This window comes from Odocoileus virginianus, chromosome 6 (genome assembly GCF_023699985.2).
Source record: "Odocoileus virginianus isolate 20LAN1187 ecotype Illinois chromosome 6, Ovbor_1.2, whole genome shotgun sequence".
Classification (NCBI taxonomy): domain Eukaryota; kingdom Metazoa; phylum Chordata; class Mammalia; order Artiodactyla; family Cervidae; genus Odocoileus; species Odocoileus virginianus.
The window spans coordinates 49,067,838-49,089,952 of record NC_069679.1 but is presented as its reverse complement, the minus strand read 5'-3'; the positions used below and the strand labels follow the sequence as shown (position 1 = coordinate 49,089,952).

Here is a 22,115-nt window from a genome sequence, read left to right as displayed (position 1 = left end):
CATCTTTTGAAGACCCCGGGATTGTGATCAGAGTATGGACAATGACGACATTCCAGGATGTGACAGTAGACTACAGATTAAAGGGTTAGAGGAGTACACGTGAGGCCACTTCAAGTGACACCTACAGATACTTCCCTTTAACACTGTGAATATTGGGAATGCTGAGTAAATATTAAAACTTTTAACAACACTAACATTACTGCCCTATTTTTAAAAGTCCAATATCATCCGGAATTCTTTGGTGCTATGCAAAATTATTTTTTATTACTAACAAACATTTCTGTCAACTTTATACATCTAGCATGGCCAGAATTTTATTGTGAATTTAGATCAGAGTGATTTGCTTACGCAAAATTTAAGAACAAGATACAGAGAACTGCCATCGCTTCAAACTTCATAAAACTTAAACACATTACCATTCCCACCCTGACTTTTTCTCATGTGCTCATTCTCAAAATTAGCCAGGTTTAAAATCATCCTTGACTTCTCTAATTCCCTATTCTTCTGTCTTAGCCTCAACATCCATTGGGCCTAGAACCTGAGGAAATGGGCAGAGCAAGGAGAATGAGTAAATGAGATAGAAGTAATCTGAACTATTGCTGTGAAGTGTATGTTGAGAAATTGTGTTCTATCATATTGACTGAAAGATGCTAGGTTAGACAACAAGGTGGTTCATTCCAGCATTATGCTCCACTTCCTAGAAGGTGAACATAGCATACAGGCAGTGAGAAGGGAATCATTCAGAAAGAATGGAAATAAATGCTTTCAAGGAACTCAACAATGAGCCGGGAGAAATTCCAAGATGTAAAAACATCAAGGAACTATTTGGAGTGACGTGGGGTGTATTTGTTGTGTTTGTCTTTGTGTCTGAGATGGCTACCAATAACGTGCAATATGGATACAAACTTTATTTATTTTTGGCTAGATGTGAAAGTGAAAAGGCTTGAGACTCTTTTCTAGCTACAGTCTTTTAGAGAAGATAAGCATTTTTAGAGGCGGTTAAAAAAAATCTAATTCAGGAAGGAAGCCAAGAAGAAAAAAACTAAAGAGGCTAGGAAATCTAAACTATCATTAAGAATTTGGTGAATTTATTTATTTATTTATTTTTGAATTTGGTGAATTTAATAAGCAGTGCCAGGTTCAAAAGATATTTGCTCCTTGGAAGAAAAGCTATGACAAACCTAGACAGCATATTAAAAAGCAGAGACATCACTTTGCTGACAAAGGTCCATATAATGAAAGCCATAATTTTTCCAGTAGTCATGTATGGATGTGAGAGTTGGACCATAAAGAAGGCTGAGCACCAAGAACTGATGCTTTTGAATTGTGGTGCTAGAGAAGACTCTTGAGAGTCCCTTGGACAGCAAGGAAATCAAATGAGTCAATCCTAAAGGAAATCAACACTGAATATTGGAAGGACTGATGCTGAAGCTGAAGCTCCAATACTTTGGCAGACTGATACAAAGAGCTGACTCATTGGAAAAGACCTTGATGCTCGCAAAGATTGAAGGCAAAAGAAGAAAGGGGCAGCAGAGGATAAGATGGTTACACAGCATCACTGACTCAGTGGACATGAATCTGAGCAAGCTCCAGGAGACAGTGCAGGACAGAGACTGGCGTGCCACAGTCCATGGGGTCACAAGGAGTTGGACACAACTTAGCAACTAAACAACAAAAATTCTCTTACCTCATCATTTAAAAACTAGATGAAATTGTAGAAGGATTCTATTAATCAGATTAGAATAGCAAATTGTATTTCTTCAGTTTTAACACTATGAGATTTATATTTTAATTTATATTTATTTTAATACATTCTCAATCTGCATATACCACTTAAGATCTTTTTGAAATTTATTTATCCTCAAATAATGCTTTAAAAATAATTAATTTGAATATATATTGTAAAATAACCCTGTGTTAAAAGGGAATAGTTGATACTTCTTTACATAAAATATGAATCATTATATTATACTTAAACTTCATAAAATAATCTTGAAAATATAGTCGTGTCTGACTCTTTGTAACCCCATGGATAGTCCATGCAATTCTCCTGGCCAGAATACTGGAGCGGGTAGCCTTTCCCTTCTCCAGGGGATCTTCCCAACCTAGGGATCAAACCCAGGTCTCCCACATTCTTTACCAGCTAAGCCACAAGGGAAGCCCGAAATAAAATTTCTTTTTGATAAGACACACTTTTTACTATATCAATAGTCTAAAATAATGAAATTATTAAAAATATTCGTAAGGAAGACAGTGAGATTATATTACTGTCGTTTATGGCCTCTATTAAGGGAAATAATGAGCAGTATTCTGTCTTGGGCTAACTATATTGATCTAGTTCTTGCTGAAAAACAGGTTTTAGGTAAGTAATATAACTAAGGAGATTCTGGAGTCCATGTGTGTAATGTATGACTGAAGAAACTACAGATGCTTTGCCTTGGTATGACCAATGTCTTCATCTCTTCGAAGGGCTGTTATATGGGAAAGGTATTGATTATCCTGCAGAATTTTAGAGGATATATCTGAGAGTATGTAGTAATACCTAGGATCAGAGCTATCTGGTAAGTGTAATGAGGCACTTCAGCAGTTGGTAACCTATAATACATTAATGTGAGTATATAGACAAAAAGATACATCAATAGACAAAACAAGATAGCCAATATAAGGTAAAGGACAGGCATTGTATCAGTTGAAAAATGTAATGACTTTCATTACAATGTAATGAACAATGTAATATTTAATAACTAATATTGAAAAAATTAGCTAGCTATTTGCAGGAACAAAATATCAGTTTAGGGTTTCATCTCAAACCATGTGCCAAAATTAATTCCAAAAGAATTTAAGAGATATATTTTAAACTTAAATTACAATAACAAGAATAAAATGTATTTCAGACAGTGGAATGGAAAAATACTTTTAAGCATAGAAAACAATATAATAAATTATCAAGAAAGATTGATACATATGGCTACACAAAATTAAGTATCTTATAATAAATGAATAGATTAGGATAGTGCAGGATTAGAGAAAGAGTGAGAATTAGGAATAGAATGAGGGCTGTTGACAGTGCCATAATATGCAGAGAATGTTTATGACTATTGGAAATAAGGCACTTACCCTGGCTTAGGCACTTATGAGGTCACCGCTGGCCTTGAAGAGATAAGGCCATTAAACAGATTAAAAGTTAGGATGCAAGTGTTAAATTGAGGAAAAGTGAACAAATTTAGTCTATATGTTCAAGAAATTTGGTGTTAAGTGAAAAGGGAGCAGGGAAGTCTTTTGAAAAGATTTCAGAGTTAGAGGCATGAACATTTTATTCATCTGGCCCATAGGCACAAAGCCTAGACCTCATGAAAATATCAAGTACTTACAAATATATTTAAAACTTTGAAATTTAGACACTGGCAGTAAAATTTGACAGGAAAATTAAAAACTAGAGATTATCAAATATTTAACTTATAAACTTAACTTATGCCAACTTCATTATTTATTAAATTTAATAATACTTTTTTTCATAACATACAAAAACAATTTGATAATTTTTTTCTTTGCAAGAATTCCCTAGAAAGTACAATATTTGCAAAAAGCTGATAGCAAATCATAAGTAAAATGAGTTACTTTAGACCAAGTAATTTCAAAAGAAAATCTATATAAAAGTTTTAAATAGTTATAAAATACTGTATCTAATGAAAAATATGGACATATTTTGCCTTTTGATTATAAAAATATGCTTTCAAAAGTAAAAAATCAGTGTACAAAAATTAAAGCAGTGGTAGCACATATCTTAGACGTACTCTTTAATTAAAGCCATAACAACATTAAATTAGTAACGAAGTTGATCAAGCCTAAATGTTTTACATGCTTTACTATTTACTTAAATAAGTTAATTATAATTTGCAACTTGATGTTTTAAAATATCATTAAGAAATTTTCCAGACATTTTGGAGTATATTGAGTATTTCTGTATATATGTGCTATGGATATTTATTTATAAATCTATGTATGTAGAGTGTTTTATAAAATAACCAATGCTATGTAGCTACAATAACAAGGGTACAATACACAAAGTAAAAACTGCAACTAAAAAGACCAGAAGGAATAAAATTAATTTAGAAAAGATGTTTTCAAATTTTTTAGACTTGAGACAACTTTATACTCTTAAAAACTATTGAGGACCCAAAGAGCTTTTGTTCATATGGGTTTACACCTACTGATACTTTCTGTATTCAAAACTGAACTGAGACATTTTAAAACTATTTATTGACTTATTTAAAAATCACAATAATGGCCAATTATGGGACAGTTCATAATATTAGCATAAGAAGAAAACCAGGGTTACACAATTCTAGTAATTTTCTCTTTTTATCTACTCTGCATATCCAATTAATTTTCCTAAAACACAATCTGACATTTTCAAATTTCAAACATTCAAAGACTCCTCACTGTTGACAAATAAATGTTAAAATTTTTTATTAATAAATTGGCAATCAAGGCCTTCAACAAACTCATCCTAACTTCTTTTCTACATTTTTGTATTTCTTTGATACATTTCCTACTCCAGATAGCTCTAATTTCTACCTTCTAAAAATAAGTTATGAATCATAGACTCTATTGTCTTACATAAACTTTTATCTCTCAATTAGTATGATGTTTCCATTCTACCTATGTCCAAACTTTTATCTTCTTCAAGATGTAATTCAAGGTCTGACTGTTCCTCAAATCCTCTGTTGACCACCTAGGATATGTAATACCTCTCTCTTCTGAATAACTATTGAATTTATTTTCTATTCTGTTCTTTTTAGCAACTGGCATATACTGTTGCTTATAATTCATTTTCATTTTCTGTAGGAGGAAATGATTTGATATATATTTTATTAATCCAGATATTTTGATGATATCACAATTAAAGTCACCACATCAGATTTCTAAACTATTACTCAGTTAGGTTCAGTCACTCAGTCGTGTCCGACTCTTTGCAACCCCATGGACTGCAGCACACCAGGCTTCCCTGTCCATCACCAACTCCCACATCTTGCACAAACTCATGTCCATCGAGTTGGTAATGCCATCCAACCATCTCATCATCTGTTGTCCCCTTCTCCTCCTGCCTTCAATCTTTCCCAGTATCAGGGTCTTTTCAAATGAATCAGTTCTAAGCATCAGGTGGCCAAAGTATTGGAGTTTCAGTTTCAATATCAGTCCTTCCAATGAGTATTCAGGACTGATTTTCTTTAGGATGGACTGGTTAGATCTCCTTGCAGTCCAAGGTACTCTCAAGAGTCCTCCCCAACACCACACTTCAAAAGCATCAATTCTTCACCACTCAGCTTTCTTTATAGTCCAACTCACATACATACACGACTACTGGAAAAACCATAGCTTGACTAGATGGACCTTTGTTGGCCACGTAATGTCTCTGCTTTTTAATAAGCTGTCTAGGTTGGTCATAACTTTTCTTTCAAGGAGCAAGCGTCTTTTAATTTCATGGCTACAGCCACCACCTGAAGTAATTTTGGATCCCAGAAAAACAAAGTCTGTCACTGTTTCCACTGTTTCCCCATCTATTTGCCATGACGTGATGGGACTGGATGCCATGATCTTAGTTTTATGAATGTTGAGCTTTAAGCCAACTTTTTCACTCTCCTCTTTCACTTTCATCCAGAGGCTCTTTAGTTTTTCTTCGCTTTCTGCCATAAGGGTGGTGTCATCTGCATATCTGAGGTTATTGATATTTCTTCCAGCAATCTTGATTCCAGCTTGTGCTTCATCCAGCCCAGTGTTTCTCATGATGTACTCTGTCTATAAGTTAAATAAGCAGGGTGAAAATATACAGCCTTGACATACTCCTTTCCCTATTTGGAAACAGTCTGCTGTTCCATGTCCAGTTCTAACTGTTGCTTCCTGACCTGCATACAGATTTCTCAAGAGGCAGGTCAGGTGGTCTGGTATTCCCATCTCTTTCAGAATTTTCCACAGTTTGTTGTGGTCCACACAGTCAAAGGCTTTGGCGTAGTCAATAAAGCAGAAGTAGATGTTCTTCTGGAACTCTCTTGCTTTTTCAATGATCCGGCAGATGTTGGCAATTTGATCTCTGGTTCATCTGCCTTTTCTAAAACCAGCTTGAAATCTCTGCACCTTCCCCTCAATTTTGCTGTGAACCTAAATCTTCTCTAAAAGATAAATTCTTAAAGAATTGTTTCAAGCAAGAAAAGTTCAAACACTTTAAAATCATAAATGCCACTAATGATAAGAATAAAGAATTAGCATGGATATTTGATAGGGAAACACCTAACATTCTAGGAGGAGATGTTGGAGAAGTTTTTAAAAATGTAGTAGCAATTTATATTTAGGTTCCTCATTTCTCATTCTCAGTACAATACAGGCTTAAATAGCAAATAGGCAAAATGGTTTAATGAATGATTAAATCACAGGGGAAAAAACCTCCAGGGAAGCCATTTTGGGCATATTTCCTAGTTTGTAAGGGAGACATCTTAATGAATAAACTGATACTTTTGTTGACAACATTGTTGACAAAAATATTGCTAATGAGGCTAAATGGCCAATTTACTTGACATATTGTTTCATTTTTCATGTTCTATTGTGTGAGCTGATCTTTTTTATTTTTTTTTAACTCTGCCATTATACTACCACAGTCATTATGGTAACAACTCAATGCACCCATGTAATATGCCTTACATATTTGGGAACACATTTATTATGTTATATATAAACATGAACTTCTTGTAAACATAAATCCAGATTTTACAGTATGAATGTATTATTATGACTGAAGCTGAAGGGAAAGTGTCTACATATTGTAATTAACATTACCTCTATCATTCTGCAGTTATATTTTATAGATAATTGGTCTATAAAAGAAAAGCCAGCAAATATGACAGATTTCATTCCCTAATTAAATCTGGCCATGAAAGATACTACTCTAAGCTTATGCATCAGTACTCTCCTTTCTATCTAAGAGAAAGTATAATATTGAATAAGAGGGAAATAGCAGGAATAAAGGGACTTGAAGGAAAGGTAAACACTGACTTCTTCACAATATTTTTTACAGTGGTAAGATCTTCAGAAAGCACCTATTTCATATGTCCTTAAATAGATTTATTTACTCCATTTTGAAGGTATTACAAATATGCTGAATCAATTTTTCTTTGTATTGATATAAATTTAAACTAACTGGATTTTGCCACATAAATTATTTCCCTTTGAGCTTCCTGAACTGAACAAGGAGAAGAGCTAGCTGCTAGAGAATGTGCTCCAAGAGGGCAGGGTTTGTCTCTGAATTGAGCTGAGGACAGAACTGGCTTTCACTGAAGGTTTGTTGAATACTGCATGAACACATCAGCATAACATCCTTCTTAGCCTTGGAAGCAATTGTTAACATTTCCCTGAGCCTCTGCTTCAGAGATTTGTTTTCCAAAAATTTTCTTCTCTTTTAATTAAGGTGCATCTACATATGTGTTTAGGGCTTCCCTGCTGGTTCAGCAGTAAAGAATCTCCCTGCAAAGCAGGAGTTACAGGAGACACGGGTTTGAACCCTGGGTCAGGACGATCCCTTGCAGGAGACAACGGCTACTCACTCCAGTATTCTTGCCTGGGAAATCCCATGGACAGGAGCCTGGCAGGTTACAGTCCAGAGGGTTGCAAAGAATCAGACACGACTGAAGCGACTTAGCGTGTCCACAAGCACATGTGTGTTTATATATGTGTGTTTCGCTGTTTATACTAGATTTTTAACTTTTGGAGTTCAGAAACCAGTGCTGTTTTTCTTAGTTTGTATCCTAAAATTACCATACAGTTCTATGCATTCTGACAATGTTCCATAAACACTTAAAAAGATAAATATCCATTCCTCTGTATTTTCTTCAAAGACCTTAATTTCTAGATGAGCAGCTGTGGAAGTCTGAATTGGATGAGCTCTGACTAGTGCTAGGCATAGTAGAGTGGGAAATGGTTTCTATATGTGGCATATATGGGAAATAGATGACACATATTACCCAGGCTACATTAATCCTGATGAAGCAGGTAACAATTCTATCACTGGAGAATAGGGGAACTAAAACCTGGAGAATAAATAAGATGATGAAGTGAAGGCATGAGATAAAAATTAGAATTTCCTATAACTAAGTGAATATTTTAGAAAACAGTTTCTGGGGACTTGATTTATGCATATAATATTCACTTGGGATTTTCTTTTCATTGTCTTAAGCACAGGAAAGAGAATGCCTCAAGTTCAAAGTATAATTAACAGTAGTTACATAAAATGGTTTACAAAACTTTAAATTTCTACATGGTTTTAAAGTTGATTTTTTTTTTTTTACTGTATTTTGATAAGAGTCATTAAAAAGCAGCATTTAGGGAAAGGATATATAATTAAATAAAACAGTAGGGTAACAGTCCTGTAGCAACTACAAGTTTTGTAAAAACAATTTCAACAATGGTTAGAAATAATTAAAATTGTATAAAGTCATATGAGCAGGATTCATATAACAACTGTTTTTATTATCAAAAATCTATCAGTTTAAATAGTTAATCTTTTTTAAGGGTAGTAGGTTCTGCTTATAATCATTTTCAATGGCTTTAACTGGAATTATATTCAATTTCAGTATATTCAAGATATATTATGTCAGCAATAATCATTACTATAAAGTTTAAGTACAAAAGTAAAGATGTTACTAATTCCATACTTTCACTGTATTATATAGTGATTAAAAGCCAGACCACTCGGGTTCAAATTCCACTTCTGCCACTTACCAGCTGAGAGAATCTCGGGAAATTACTTAACTTCTTTGTGCCTGAGCTTCTTGATCTTTAAACTGGGGATAATATGAGTACTTGCCTTATAGTCTTGGTGACAAGTAAATATATTAATATATAAGAGTGCTTAAACAATCCTTTGCATGCGGTATGCACTCAATAAACACTAGGTATTATTGTTATTATGATTACAGCAATGCAAAGAAATAGAGAAAACAATAGAGTGGGAAACACTAGAGATCTCAAGAAAATTAGAGATACCAAGGGAACATTTCATGCAAAGATGGGCTCAGTAAAGGACAGAAACAGTATGGACCTAACAGAAGCAGAAGAGATTAAGAAGAGGTGACAAAAATACACAGAAGAACTGTACAAAAAAGGTCTTAATGACTCAGATAACCTTGATGGTGTGGTCACTCACCTAGAGCCAGATCCTGGAGTGTGAAGTCAAGAGGGCCTTAAGAAGCATTACTACAAACAAAACTAGTGGAGGTGATGGAATTCCAGTTGAGCTATTTCAAATCCTAAAAGATGGTGCAGTTAAAGCACTGCACTCAATATGCCAGCAAATTTGGAAAACTTAGCAGTGGCCACAGGACTTGCAAAGGTCAGTTTGCATTCCAATCACAAAGAAGGGCAATTCCAAAAAATGTTCAAACTATTGTACAATTGTCCTCATTTCACATGGTAGCAAAGTAATGCTCAAAATTCTCCAAGAACTTCCAGATGTACAAACTGGGTTTAGAAAAGGCAGAGGAACCAGAGATCTAATTGCCAAATTCCACTGGATCATAGACAAAGCAAGGGAATTCCAGAAAAACATCTACTTCTGTCTCATTGACTACATTAAAGCTTTTGACTGTGTGGTTCACAACAAACTGTGGGAAATATTTAAAGAGATAGGAATACCAGACTTACCACCTTACCTATCTCCTGAGAAACCTGTAGGCAGGTCAAGAAGCAACAGTTAGAACATTACATGGAACAACTGACTGGTTCAAAATTTGGAAAGGAATATGTCTAGGCTATATATTGTCACCCTGCTTATTTAACTTATATGCAGAGTATACATCACATGAAATGCCAGGCTAGATGACTCACAAACTGGAATTAGGATTGCCAGGAGTAATACCAACAACCTCAGATATGCAGATGACACCACCCTAATGACAGAAAGTGAAAAGGAACTAAAGAGCCTCTTGATGAAGGTGAAAGAGAGTGAAAAAGCTGGCTGAAACTCAACATTCAAAAAACCAAGATCATGACATCTGGTCCCAACATTTCAAGCAAATAGATGGGGTAAAAACGGAAACAGTGGCAGATTTTTTTATCTTGGGCTCCAAAATTACTGCAGTGACTTTACCAATGAAATTAAAAGACACTTGTTCCTTGGAAGAAAAGTTAAGACAAACTTAGCATATTGAAAAGCAGATATCACTTTCTGACAAAGTGATGTCAGTATATATATATATATATATATATATATATATTACATATAGCCAAAATTATGCTTTTTTCCAGTAGTCATGTATTTAAGTGGCCATAATGAAACATAAGTGACAATGAATTGATGCTTTTGAATTATGGTGCTAGAGAAGACTCTTGAGAGTTCCTTGGACTCTCAAGGAGATCAAACCAGTCAATCCTAAAGGAAATCAACCCAGATATTCATTGGAAGGACTGATGCTGAAGCTGGAGCTCCAATACTTTGGCCACCTGACTCAAAGAGTAGACGCATTGGGAAAGAGCGTGATGCTGGGAAAGAGGAGGCAGGAGGAGAAGGGGGTGACGGAGGATGAGATGGTTGGATGGCATCATTGAATCAATGAACATGAATTTAAGCAAACTCTGGGAGACGGTGAAGGATAGGAAAGCCTGGGATACTGCAGTCCATGGCATTGCCAAGAGTCAAATGCAACTTAACAACTGAATAATGATTTTAGTAAATTGGAAATGTAATTCTAGAGAATAAAAAGTTTCAAATATGTAACTTTTTTGAAACCAAGTATCTTTTTCTACAAAACAAAAAAATTGATAGTCTGCACTTCCCACATTTAAGTGTTTGTATTTACATGTTCTAAGTGGTTGGGGGGTGTCAGGCTGAGTAAATAATCACATTAGTAATCTTAACTCCCAATTGAAACAAATAAGAACAAATGGTCATTCTTGGATAATCCGCAAAACTAAGTGAATTACTGACATATATTTCTGTGATTCCTTGCAGACATCATGGAAATCAGGACAGTGGCCGTTGGAATTGTAGCAATCAAAGGAGTGGAAAGTGAATATTATCTTGCAATGAACAAGGAAGGAAAGCTCTATGCAAAGGTATTGGTAGATAATAGCTTAGACTTAATTTCTCAAACTTATTTTTGACAAAAGTATCTCCCCTTTCTGAAAAGTAAAAATGAAATTAATTCCTCTCAAACTATGTAATTCAATGATTTCATTAAAATATTTTCTATTTAGGAATTAAGGAAAAATGTTTTCTGTGTCACCTGGGACAATTTGTTTAAACTCTCTGGCCTTTGTTTCATCATCTGTAAAATAAGTTGGATTAACTGACCCTTGAGGATCCTTCTGGACTTCCCCAATGGCTCAGTGGTGGAGAATCCACCTGCAATGCGAGAGATGTGGGTTTGATCCCTGGGTTGGGAAGATCCCCTGGAGGAGGAAGTGGCAATCCACTCCAGTATTCAAGCCTGGAGAATCTCATGGACAGAGGAGCCCGGCGAGCCACAGTCCAAAGTGCTGCAAAGAGTTGGACGCGACTTAGCGACTGAGCATGCATGCATGCAAGGATCCTTCTAGCTCTAAAATTTCATTTGCACTTTAGATACTTAAAATATAAAATTTCCAGCTATCAGCTCTTTTTGTTAAAGTTCATGCAGTTTGCACTTTGCTGATATGAAAATTCTTGGTGAAAAAAATCCAGACTTTTGTTTATCAACATCAGTCTCACAATGATGGACTTTTGACTTGTAAGCATTCCCACTGTTCCCACTTTATTACAATACAAAATATGTAACAGTTTATCCCGCTATAAGACAGTATAATTGGCTTTTCTTTTGTATTCCTGGCATAGACTACATAAAAATATGTTTGAATGAATGACAAGTTGGATGGATGAGCAAATTAACTTTTTAATTTTCCACCACAATCACAGGTAGTATAATAGTAAATGAATAAAAGTTGTAAAATATGACTTCAGCTGAGGGAAGCAGTATGTGTGTATGCTCAGTCAGAGGATCTGCTAATTATATAAAAATCTCAAGGTTAGGAAAAGAGTGACTTGGGCATAGTAATATGAAAGCTGCTAATTAGAGGAAAATAGCTCTTAAGAATAGTAGCAACTGATTGCCAAAAAGCAACATGTTTGGAACTATGTTGCATAAGTAAATGTATAGCATTTTAGCTTTGTAAAAAAATTTATCTTTTTTCAAATATGCTATCCAACAAACTGCATTATTCTTGATCAAAAAAGTCGTGTAGGTTTTAATTTTACTAAATATTATGCTTACTCTTTGAGTCCTTCTAAAAATCATTTGGATAATGTTGTTTGTTGTTATTCATTGCAGAAAGAATGCAACGAAGACTGCAACTTCAAAGAATTAATTCTGGAAAACCATTACAACACATATGCATCCGCTAAATGGACACACAGTGGAGGAGAAATGTTTGTTGCCTTAAATCAAAAGGGGGTTCCAGTTAGAGGGAAGAAAACGAAGAAAGAACAAAAAACAGCCCATTTTCTTCCTATGGCAATAACCTAATCATATATGGCATATAAGAAACCAGTTCCAGCAGGGAGATTTCTTTAAGTGGACTGTTTTCTTTTTTTATCTTTTCTTTTCTCTTTTTTAAACTAACCAAGAAAGGCTGGAAAACTACTGAAAAACTGATCAAGCTGGACTTGCGCATTTATGTTTATTTTAAGAGACTGCATTAAAGAAAGATTTGAAAAAAATATACACAAAAATCAGATTTAGTAACTAAAAGTTGTAAAAAGTTGTAAAACTGGTTGTACAATCATGATGTTAGTAATAGTAATGTTTTTTCTTAAGTTAATTTACCCTTAAGAGTATGTTAGATTTGATTATCTGATAATGATTATTTAAATATTCCTATCTGCTTATAAAATGGCTGCTATAATAATAATAATGCAGATGATGTTATATAAGATGTGTCAGACCTAAAGGCTGCTGGAATGATTTGTCAGATAATCAAGCCAACACTAACTATGGAAGATGAGCAGTATTTGAATACATTCTAGTGAAAAATTATGAACCACTCTAATTAGAAAAGAACAAGTGTTCTCAAAAATTCCATTATGGAAATGAGTCAAAGAGGTAGTTTTATAAAAGTATAGAATTAGAACATGCTTGTACCTACCGATTAACAAGAACAAAATTTGTAATGCTGCTCCAACTGAAAGGGTATTGCTTACAGGATGTTTTAAAAAATCTTGTATATAAAATAGCAACAATGATGATAATACTGTATTTCATCTCACTCACCACAAAATAACATTTTATAATCCCTAAAAGTAAAATTCAAAAATCTTTTATGTGTTTTTGAAGTAACATAATCTATCTTTTGTATAATTCATATTCGGGAATATGGCTTTTAATAATGTTCTTCCCGCAAATAATTGTGCTTTTCTCCTCTGGTTACAGCATTAAACTCTATTTTAAGTTGTATTTGAACTTTACTGTTTTGTTATTTAAGTTTATGTTATTTATAAAAAAAAAACAACCTTAATAAGCTGTATCTGTTTCATATGCTTTTAATTCTAAAGCAATAACAAAACCGTCTGGCTCCACTGCAAGTCCCCCTCCCCCTTGTGACCAACATCAAGTCTAGTACACAGCAGTCAGGCCAGGAAATCCTGGATGGCAGACAAAAATGACAGCCTGCAGCATTTCTTACAATAGTCGTCTCACAGGGAACAATACAAAAATGTGAAATATGTTTTGCAACATATTCTCGTCAACTAAATTGGATCTTATAAGTAAAATCACTGCAGATAAAAGGACTTACAGGATTTAAAAGTTAAGCTTTGTTTGAGTTCATGAGAAGAAAAGTAAAATACTTTTAAAATATGCATACTTAAGTTAGTAGTTTTTCTAATCTCTAGAAATCTCTGCCATTTAAAATATGCCAGCATTGAAAGTTGCTTTCCTATTGAAAGGGGAAGACACAATGTCTGAAGTGGAGTCTATAGTTAGGGATTTGAGACTCTGAATAAGTAAACAAGGCTTGAGGTCAGGCTACATATGATGGGCTTATTGGAAAGATAAACTTCTACTTCATAATACTTCCATTAGAAGACCTTCATAGTTCTTTATTGTTCAATAGAAGGCCAACATTTATCTAAGTTAAACTGGTGATATGCTAACAATGGTGGTTTTGATTTCAAACTATTTATCATTTAAGTCCCTTTATTTCATACAAATATCTCATAAAACATTTATAGGTAAGAGTTACATGCAAAGGCTAGGTCAACAGAAATAACAGATTCATTTGATTTTCTTGTGGTCCACCTACATGATGAGGCTGTAGGAAGCTATGAGGGATTGCCTGTCCTCAGGTATTCTCTGGGAAAATGCCATGCCTGACAGTCTTTATTATTTGACTCCAGGGCCTTGCTAACCTAGGTTCCTAGATCAGGCTTCTGTGCCCAGTGTCTTGGGAACATATCAAGAGAAGAAAAGAATCGATGTTTCTCATTATTTGTTTTCCTTAACTGCCTAGCAGAGTGTCTCTACCCATAATCAATTTTTTATATTAATTCACTCAATATTTAATATCAAAGCAAATTCATAATGAAACTATTTTAAATTAATTTTTAAAAGTTAGCAAAAACCACTACAATATTGTAATTAGCCTCCAACTAATAAAAAAAATGGAAAAAAAAGTTAGGGTGAAACATGGTTATATGGAAATTTAAACAGAAATAGTGTGTATGTATATAATCTATGAGCTATATTAGGATCAAATACTCTGACTAGAGTTATGCTCATGAATAAATTTATAAAGCAAGACTGAATTAATCAATATTTAGCAGTAAATCTGATCCAGTAGTGTTTCTAGAAACACTTAACAATTCTTTATCCTTCCCCCTTTATTTATACTTAATGTGCAAGTTTTAGAAAATAAAATCTGTGCTAATTACATACACTTAGAATTCAAGAGTCTTATAAGTACAAGGAATCTTAGTCCTTACTATTCATTTGTAGACAAGGGAATTGAGATTGTATTTTAATAGATCCCAAATAACACAGCAGGTTAGGTTCAGAGCTGCAACAAGCGTTGAGCTCACTCAGCATGTGCTTCTTGCTCTTAGATGATTACAATTATTAGTTAACAACCTTTTTAAAAAAAGTATTAGTACAGAAATATAACCTTTACATTTGCATGCAAATGTGCCATGTTTTGGCAATTCATTTGATATATAATAATTAGTCTATACTGTGATGATTTGAATCAAAAGGAGGAAAAAAATGAAATTTCCAATTCTGATTCCTATTCAACTCTCACATGCACCTGTTTATTTACAAATGGAGATCATTGTGCAAATTAGCCAGATAAACAGAGTAATCTTTTCTAAATGTTCTTTGAAAGAGAAAACTGGTTAAATACATTGGTTTCCAAGAATTAGGAAGGAAAAAATTAAATAGTTAACAAAAGAATAAAAAATACATTTTCAATGCAATTAGTGAACTAAAATATTTTTACATAAAAATGCTATAATATAAATTATCAGGCTTTGAGCTGGCAAAAATTCAACTTACTGACAGAAAAGAAAGGATGCTGGATATAAATTCTTGGTTTCCGTCTCTTAGTGTTTGCCCTTCTGGTCCCTAAAGAACGGAGAGACGGACTACGGAACTGGCTGTGTGCTCGTCGGTCGCTTTAGTCGTGTCCGATTCTTTGCGACCCTGTGGACTTAAGCCCACCAGGCTCTTCTGTCCATGGGATTCTCCAGGCAAGAATACTGGAGTGGGTGGCCATGCCTTCCTCCAGGGGATCTTTCCAACCCAGGGATCGAACCTGTATCTTGTGCATTTCCTGCATTGCAGGCAGATTCTTTAACTACTGAGCCACCTGAGAAGCCTGGAACTGGCTGTACTAAAGGCAATTCTCTAACCACAAATATCCTAAATCAATGCCTCTCAAATTTCCTACTAAAATACCAATAATAGTAGAGGTAGAGAATGAGTCTAAGGAATAATGAAAAGGTATCCCACCAAAGATACAAAATTTCTTGAAAATTTTTCTTAAAACTCATCTGATTTTTACATTTTATTCCATAATACACTTATGTCTGCTTTAATATAAAATTCACACCAGTGGAAAAAAGTGATATGTCAGAAAGATGTATAAGTTTTATCATGTGGCTTCATTTACACTACAATCCTACTGCCATATAACTAGGCATGAATAAGACACAAGAGATCCTGTACTTCTTATAGTTCAACTTTACACACAGATGACACTTGGTTAAAGAAAACCAAAACTTTATATATTATAAAAGTTTGCTATGAACCACAGTGACATTAAAAATATTTAAGGACCAGTATGAGTGGTTGATGCTATCAAGGTTTTCATTCATTATGTCAGCAAATCTGGAAGACCCAACAGTGGCCACAGGACTGGAAAAGGTCAATCCTCATCCCAATTGCCAAGAAAAAAACTGAAAAAATGAAGTCGCTCAGTTGTGTCTGACTCTTTGTGACCTCGTGGACTATAGATTACCAGAGTCCTCCGTCCATGGGATTTTCCAGGCCAGAATACTGGAGTGGGTTGCCATTTTCTCCTCCAATTCCCAAGAAGGGTAGTACGAAAGAAGATGCTATCCATCACACAACTGCACCCATCTCACATGCTAGTAAGGTCATACTTAAAATCTTGCATGCTAGGTTTCAGCATTATGTGAACCAAGAACTTCCAGATGTCCAAGCTGGGTTTAGAAAAGGAAGAGGAACTAGAGGTCAAATTGCCAACATTTGCTGGAGTATAGAGAAAGCAAGAGAATTCCAGAAAAACGTCTAGCTCTGTTTCACTGACTATGCTAAAGCCTTTGACTGTGTTGACAAGCTGTGGAAAGCTCTCAGAGAGACGGGAATACCAGATCATCTTACCTGTTTCCTGAGAAACCTGTAAGTGGGTCAAGAAGCAACAGTTAGAACTGTGTATGGAACAACTGACTTGTTCAAGATTGACATAGGAGCATGACAGGGCTGTCTGCTGTCACCCTGTTTGTTTAACCTATAGGCTGAGCACATCATGAGAAATGCTGGGCTGGATGAGTTACAAGCTGGAATCAAGATATGCGGGAGAAACATCAACAATCTCAGATATGCAGATGATACCACACTAATGGCAGAAAGCAAAGAACTAATAAGCCTCTTTTTTTTCTTTTTTTAATTAAATTTATTTTAATTGGAGTCTAATTACTATACAATATTGTAGTGGTTTTTGCCATACATTGACATTAATCAGCCATGGGTTTGCATGCGTTCCCCATCCTGAACCCCCCTCCTACCTCCCTCCCCATCCCATCCCTCTGGGTCGTCCCAGTGCACCAGCCCTGAGAACCCTGTCCTGATGAGCCTCTAGATGAGGGTGAAGGAGTAGAGTGAAAGAGTCAACCTAAGACTAAATATTAAAAAAATCTAAGATCATGGCATCTGGCCCCATTACTAAGTGTCAAATAAACGGGAAAAGGTGGAAGTAGTGACAGATTTCCTCTTATTCAGCTACAATATCACTGCAGATGGTGACTGCAGCCATGCAATCAGAAGATGATTGCTTCTTAGCAGGAAAGCTATGACAAACATAGACAGTGTGTTGAAAAGCAGAGGTGTTACTCTGCCAACAAAGGTCTATAGAGTCAAGGCTATGGTCTTCTCAGTGGTCATATACAGTTTGTGAGAGCTGGACTGTAAAGAAGGCAGAATGTCAAAGAATTGGTGCCTTTGAACTGTGGTTCTGGAGAAGACTCCTGAAAGTCCCTTGAAGAGCAAGGAGATCAAATCAGTCAATCTTAAGGAAGACAAACCCTGAATATTCACTGGAAGGGCTGATGCTGAAGCTGAAGCTCCAGTATTTCAGTTATCTGATTCAAACAGATGAATCACTGGAAAAGTCCCTGAGAAAGATTGAGGGCAGAGAAGAGGGCATCAGAGGATGAGATGGCTGGACAGCATCACCAATGCAATGAACATGAACTTGGGCAAACCCTGGGAGATGGTGAGGGACAGGGATCCCTGGCATGCTGCAGTCTAAGAGGTTGCAAAGAGCTGGACACGACTGGGCAACTGAACAACAACAACAATGAGTGGTTACCTGTCACTCAGAATATACCACTACTCTATTAGAATAGATGAGGTTCCTAGACTAACTTGCAGACACCAGATGATTATCAGCTTTGAGCATTTCTACAACTGCCTTAAAATAGAGTTTTTAGAGAATACCTATTAATTGGTCTGTCTGGTTTGAGTTCTTAATGCATATCTTAATATGATATAGTTCATAAAAACTTCATGTCTAGCTATTCCAGCACTGTTGCCAGGTTACTCCTTTTTTTAAATTTTATTTTTTTATTGAAGTATAGTTGATACACTTTATATAAGTTATAGGTGTTCAATATAGTGATTCATAGTTTTTGAAGGTTATACTCCACTTATAGTTATTATATTTGTTATATTCCCTGTCTTTTACAACTTATCCTCGTAGCTTATTTTATTTTTTTTCTTTTTTTTCCATTTATTTTTATTAGTTGGATGCTAATTACTTTACATCACTACAGTAGTTTTTGTCATACATTGAAATGAATTAGCCATGGATTTACATGTATTCCCCATCCCGGTCCCCCCTCCCACCTCCCTCTCCACCCGATCCCTCTGGGTCTTCCCAGTGCACCAGGCCTGAGCACTTGTCTCATGCACCCAACCTGGGCTGGTTATCTGTTTCACCCTAGATAATATACATGTTTCAATGCTGTTCTCTTGAAACATCCCACCCTCGCCTTCTCCCAGAGTCCACAAGTCTGTTCTATACGTCTGAGTCTCTTCTTCTGTTTTGCATATAGGGTTATCGTTACCATCTTTCTAAATTCCATATATATGTGTTAGTATACTGTAATGGTCTTTATCTTTCTGGCTTACTTCGCTCTGTATAATGGGCTCCAGTTTCATCCATCTCATTAGAACTGATTCAAATGAATTCTTTTTAATGGCTGAGTAATATTCCATGGTGTATATGTACCACAGCTTCCTCATCCATTCGTCTGCTGATGGGCATCTAGGTTGCTTCCATGTTCTGGCTATTATAAACAGTGCTGCGATGAACATTGGGGTGCACGTGTCTATTTCAGATCTGGTTTCCTTGGTGTGTATGCCCAGAAGTGGGATTGCTGGGTCATATGGCAGTTCTATTTCCAGCTTTTTAAGAAATCTCCACACTGTTTTCCATAGTGGCTGTACTAATTTGCATTCCCACCAACAGTGTAAGAGGGTTCCCTTTTTTCCACACCCTCTCCAGCATTTATTGCTTGTAGACTTTTGGATAGCAGAAAAAATAAACAAAATTGACAAACCATTAGCAAGACTCATTAAGAAACAAAGGGAGAAGAACCAAATTAACAAAATTAGAAATGAAAATGGAGAGATCACAACAGACAACACTGAAATACAAAGGATCATAAGAGACTACTACCAGCAGCTCTATGCCAATAAAATGGACAACTTGGAAGAAATGGACAAGTTCTTAGAGAAGTATAACTTTCCAAAACTGAACCAGGAAGAAATAGAAGATCTTAACAAGATGATCACAAGCAAGGAAATCGAAACTGTAATCAGAAATCTTCCAGCAAACAAAAGCCCAGGACCAGATGGCTTCACAGCTCAATTCTACCAAAAATTTAGAGAAGAGCTAACACCTATCTTACTCAAACTCTTCCAGAAAATTGCAGAAGAAGGTAAACTTCCAAACTCATTCTATGAGGCCACCATCACCCTAATTCCAAAACCAGACAAAGATGCCACAAAAAAAGAAAACTACAGGCCAATATCACTGATGAACATAGATGCAAAAATCCTTAACAAAATTCTAGCAAACAGAATCCAACAACATATTAAAAAAATCATATATCATGACCAAGTGGGCTTTATCCCAGGAATGCAAGGATTCTTTAATATCCGCAAGTCAATCAATGTAATACACCACATTAACAAACTGAAAGATAAAAACCATATGATTATCTCAATAGATGCAGAAAAAGCCTTTGACAAAATTCAACATCCATTTATGATTAAAACTCCTCGTGGCTTATTTTAGAAAAAATAGTTTGTATCTCAATCTCCCACCCCTCTATTGCCCCTCCCCCAGGTACTTTTTATTCCGCTTCTATATTTATTCAGCAAAGCTGCTGCCTTCAATGAAGGTAGTATTCCTCCCGCATATTTTTCCACTCATCCTCTAACTTTGAGTGGCTTGTCAAGAAAATATACTTTTTCTTGAGTTGAGAAGACTTGATGGGAAGCAACAGAGAAAGTCGTCCTAGTCTCTTTCCAATAACTCCTGTATTTACTCTCACCTGAGAAATACTTCAGTTTCCTTTTACTTCCTGGTTACTATATGGTTCCAATTTCCAAATCCTCAAATTGAATTTATGAAATGATAAAAATTTATTTTATTTTCATATCAATAGAACTTGTATTCTAATAACTGAAATATGAGATGAATAATAGCATTTATCTTGAAGGTGGAAGGCCTTTTTCTTGACATATCCAGTCAGCCACGTATTAATTATCTATTGTTATGTAACATATTGTCCTAAAACTTAATGGCTTAAATTGGTTTAAGACTTTAAAACTTAATTAAAAATGATTTTAATTATCTCATAGTTACTGTGGTCAGCAACCTGGGCAACGTTTAGCTAGGTGTCTCTAGCTAGAATCTTTTGTAAGGCTACAATCAAGGTGTTGGCCAGAACCGCAGTTATTTGTTCCTTCAATGCTCAACTCAGAGAGAGATTTACCTTAGGTCCTCACTGGTTGTGGGTTTGAAATACCACTTCTTCACCACATAAACCTCGCCAAAGCTCCATTTGCCACATGGCAGTTAGTTTCCCACAGAGCAAGGAATTAGAAAGAATGAGAGAGAAAGAGTGCCCCAAATGGAAGCCACAGTATTTCATAGCCTAATCTTCAGTACTGTTCTATCACTTCTGCCTGTATTCAAGGGGAAAGAATTAGCAAAGGCAGACAAACCAGAAAGCAAGAATTATTGGAGGCCATCTTAAAGGCCTAACACAAGTCATAAACAATGATTTTGAGGTCACTTCCATAAAGACAGGCTTCTTTAGGGCCTAATATGAGCATTTTGTGGCTTTCAGTGGTGAGCCATTCAGCAGAGAAAGATGAAGTAGGTTTACCCTCTGTGGCACACACTCAATCCTTTCCTGAGGGATACTTTGTAGTACAATGCCACTTAGGATAAATGAAAAAAGGTTTGAACCACAGTGTGAACTGTCTATTAGCTTGAGTTATGCCTCCTTAGATCTTCGAATGTAGCTGGAAAACTAACAGTATTACTTTGCCTCTACATGAAGGAAATGACTCTGCCTTCAGATCCAAAATGAAGATAACCCTCCTCTTCACCTTCCTACCTCAAGATAATAAGATCATATATGCTAATTGAAATTCCTCAAACCGCAGAGTTTTGTCTTAGATGGTGGAGGTAGTCAGTCATAAGTTACCCAAGACCACCTAAGGGTAAAGAGCTAAACACACTTGAAAAAAAATGGATTTCAGTGCAAGATACACATTGGAATCAGCTGGGAATTTTTTTAAAATAATGAGGCCTAGGTCCCACTTCATATCAACTGCAGCAGTATATTTGGGATGCAGCTCAAGCAATGGTATTTTTAAAGCTCTCCAGGAGATTTTAATTGGCCTATGCATTTGAGAACCAATTAGCTAAGTGATGGCAACATGTGGGGAGGGGACATTTTAGGAATTACACCTGATTCTTCACCTTTGTTTCTTCCTTAAACACCCCGAAAAGCCTTATGTTGCTTCCCACCTAATTCCATATTTTCTAATATTATTCTAAAGTGTACAGTGCTTCTAGACACTAGGTTTTCCTAGGTATTTCCATATTTTGCTGTTCACACTGGGGCTAAAATAAATACAAACACTGAAAAGAGAGCTACAAGTCTTTATGCAGTGGAACAATTATGGAGTATAAAATGCAAAAAGGGACACTCCCCCCATTCTCAATCCCCACCACACACATACCACACGCCATTCTCAAACAGAGCAGACAGAGTTTAG

At 35.6% G+C, this 22,115-nt stretch overlaps 2 protein-coding genes across 18 annotated transcripts in view; one reads left to right on the top strand and one right to left on the bottom strand.

The window, feature by feature from the left end:
- FGF7 (fibroblast growth factor 7) overlaps nt 1–13,472 on the top strand; it is a 61,936-nt gene extending 48,464 nt beyond the window's left edge. The window contains exons 3-4 of the mRNA XM_020875519.2: nt 10,997–11,100; nt 12,351–13,472. Coding sequence (XP_020731178.1) covers nt 10,997–11,100; nt 12,351–12,545 — 299 coding nt within the window. The 3' untranslated portion in view covers nt 12,546–13,472. The remainder of the gene's footprint in view (nt 1–10,996; nt 11,101–12,350) is intronic.
- FAM227B (family with sequence similarity 227 member B) overlaps nt 1–22,115 on the bottom strand; it is a 216,846-nt gene that overhangs the window by 124,586 nt on the left and 70,145 nt on the right. The gene's annotated exons all lie outside the window — the stretch shown is intronic.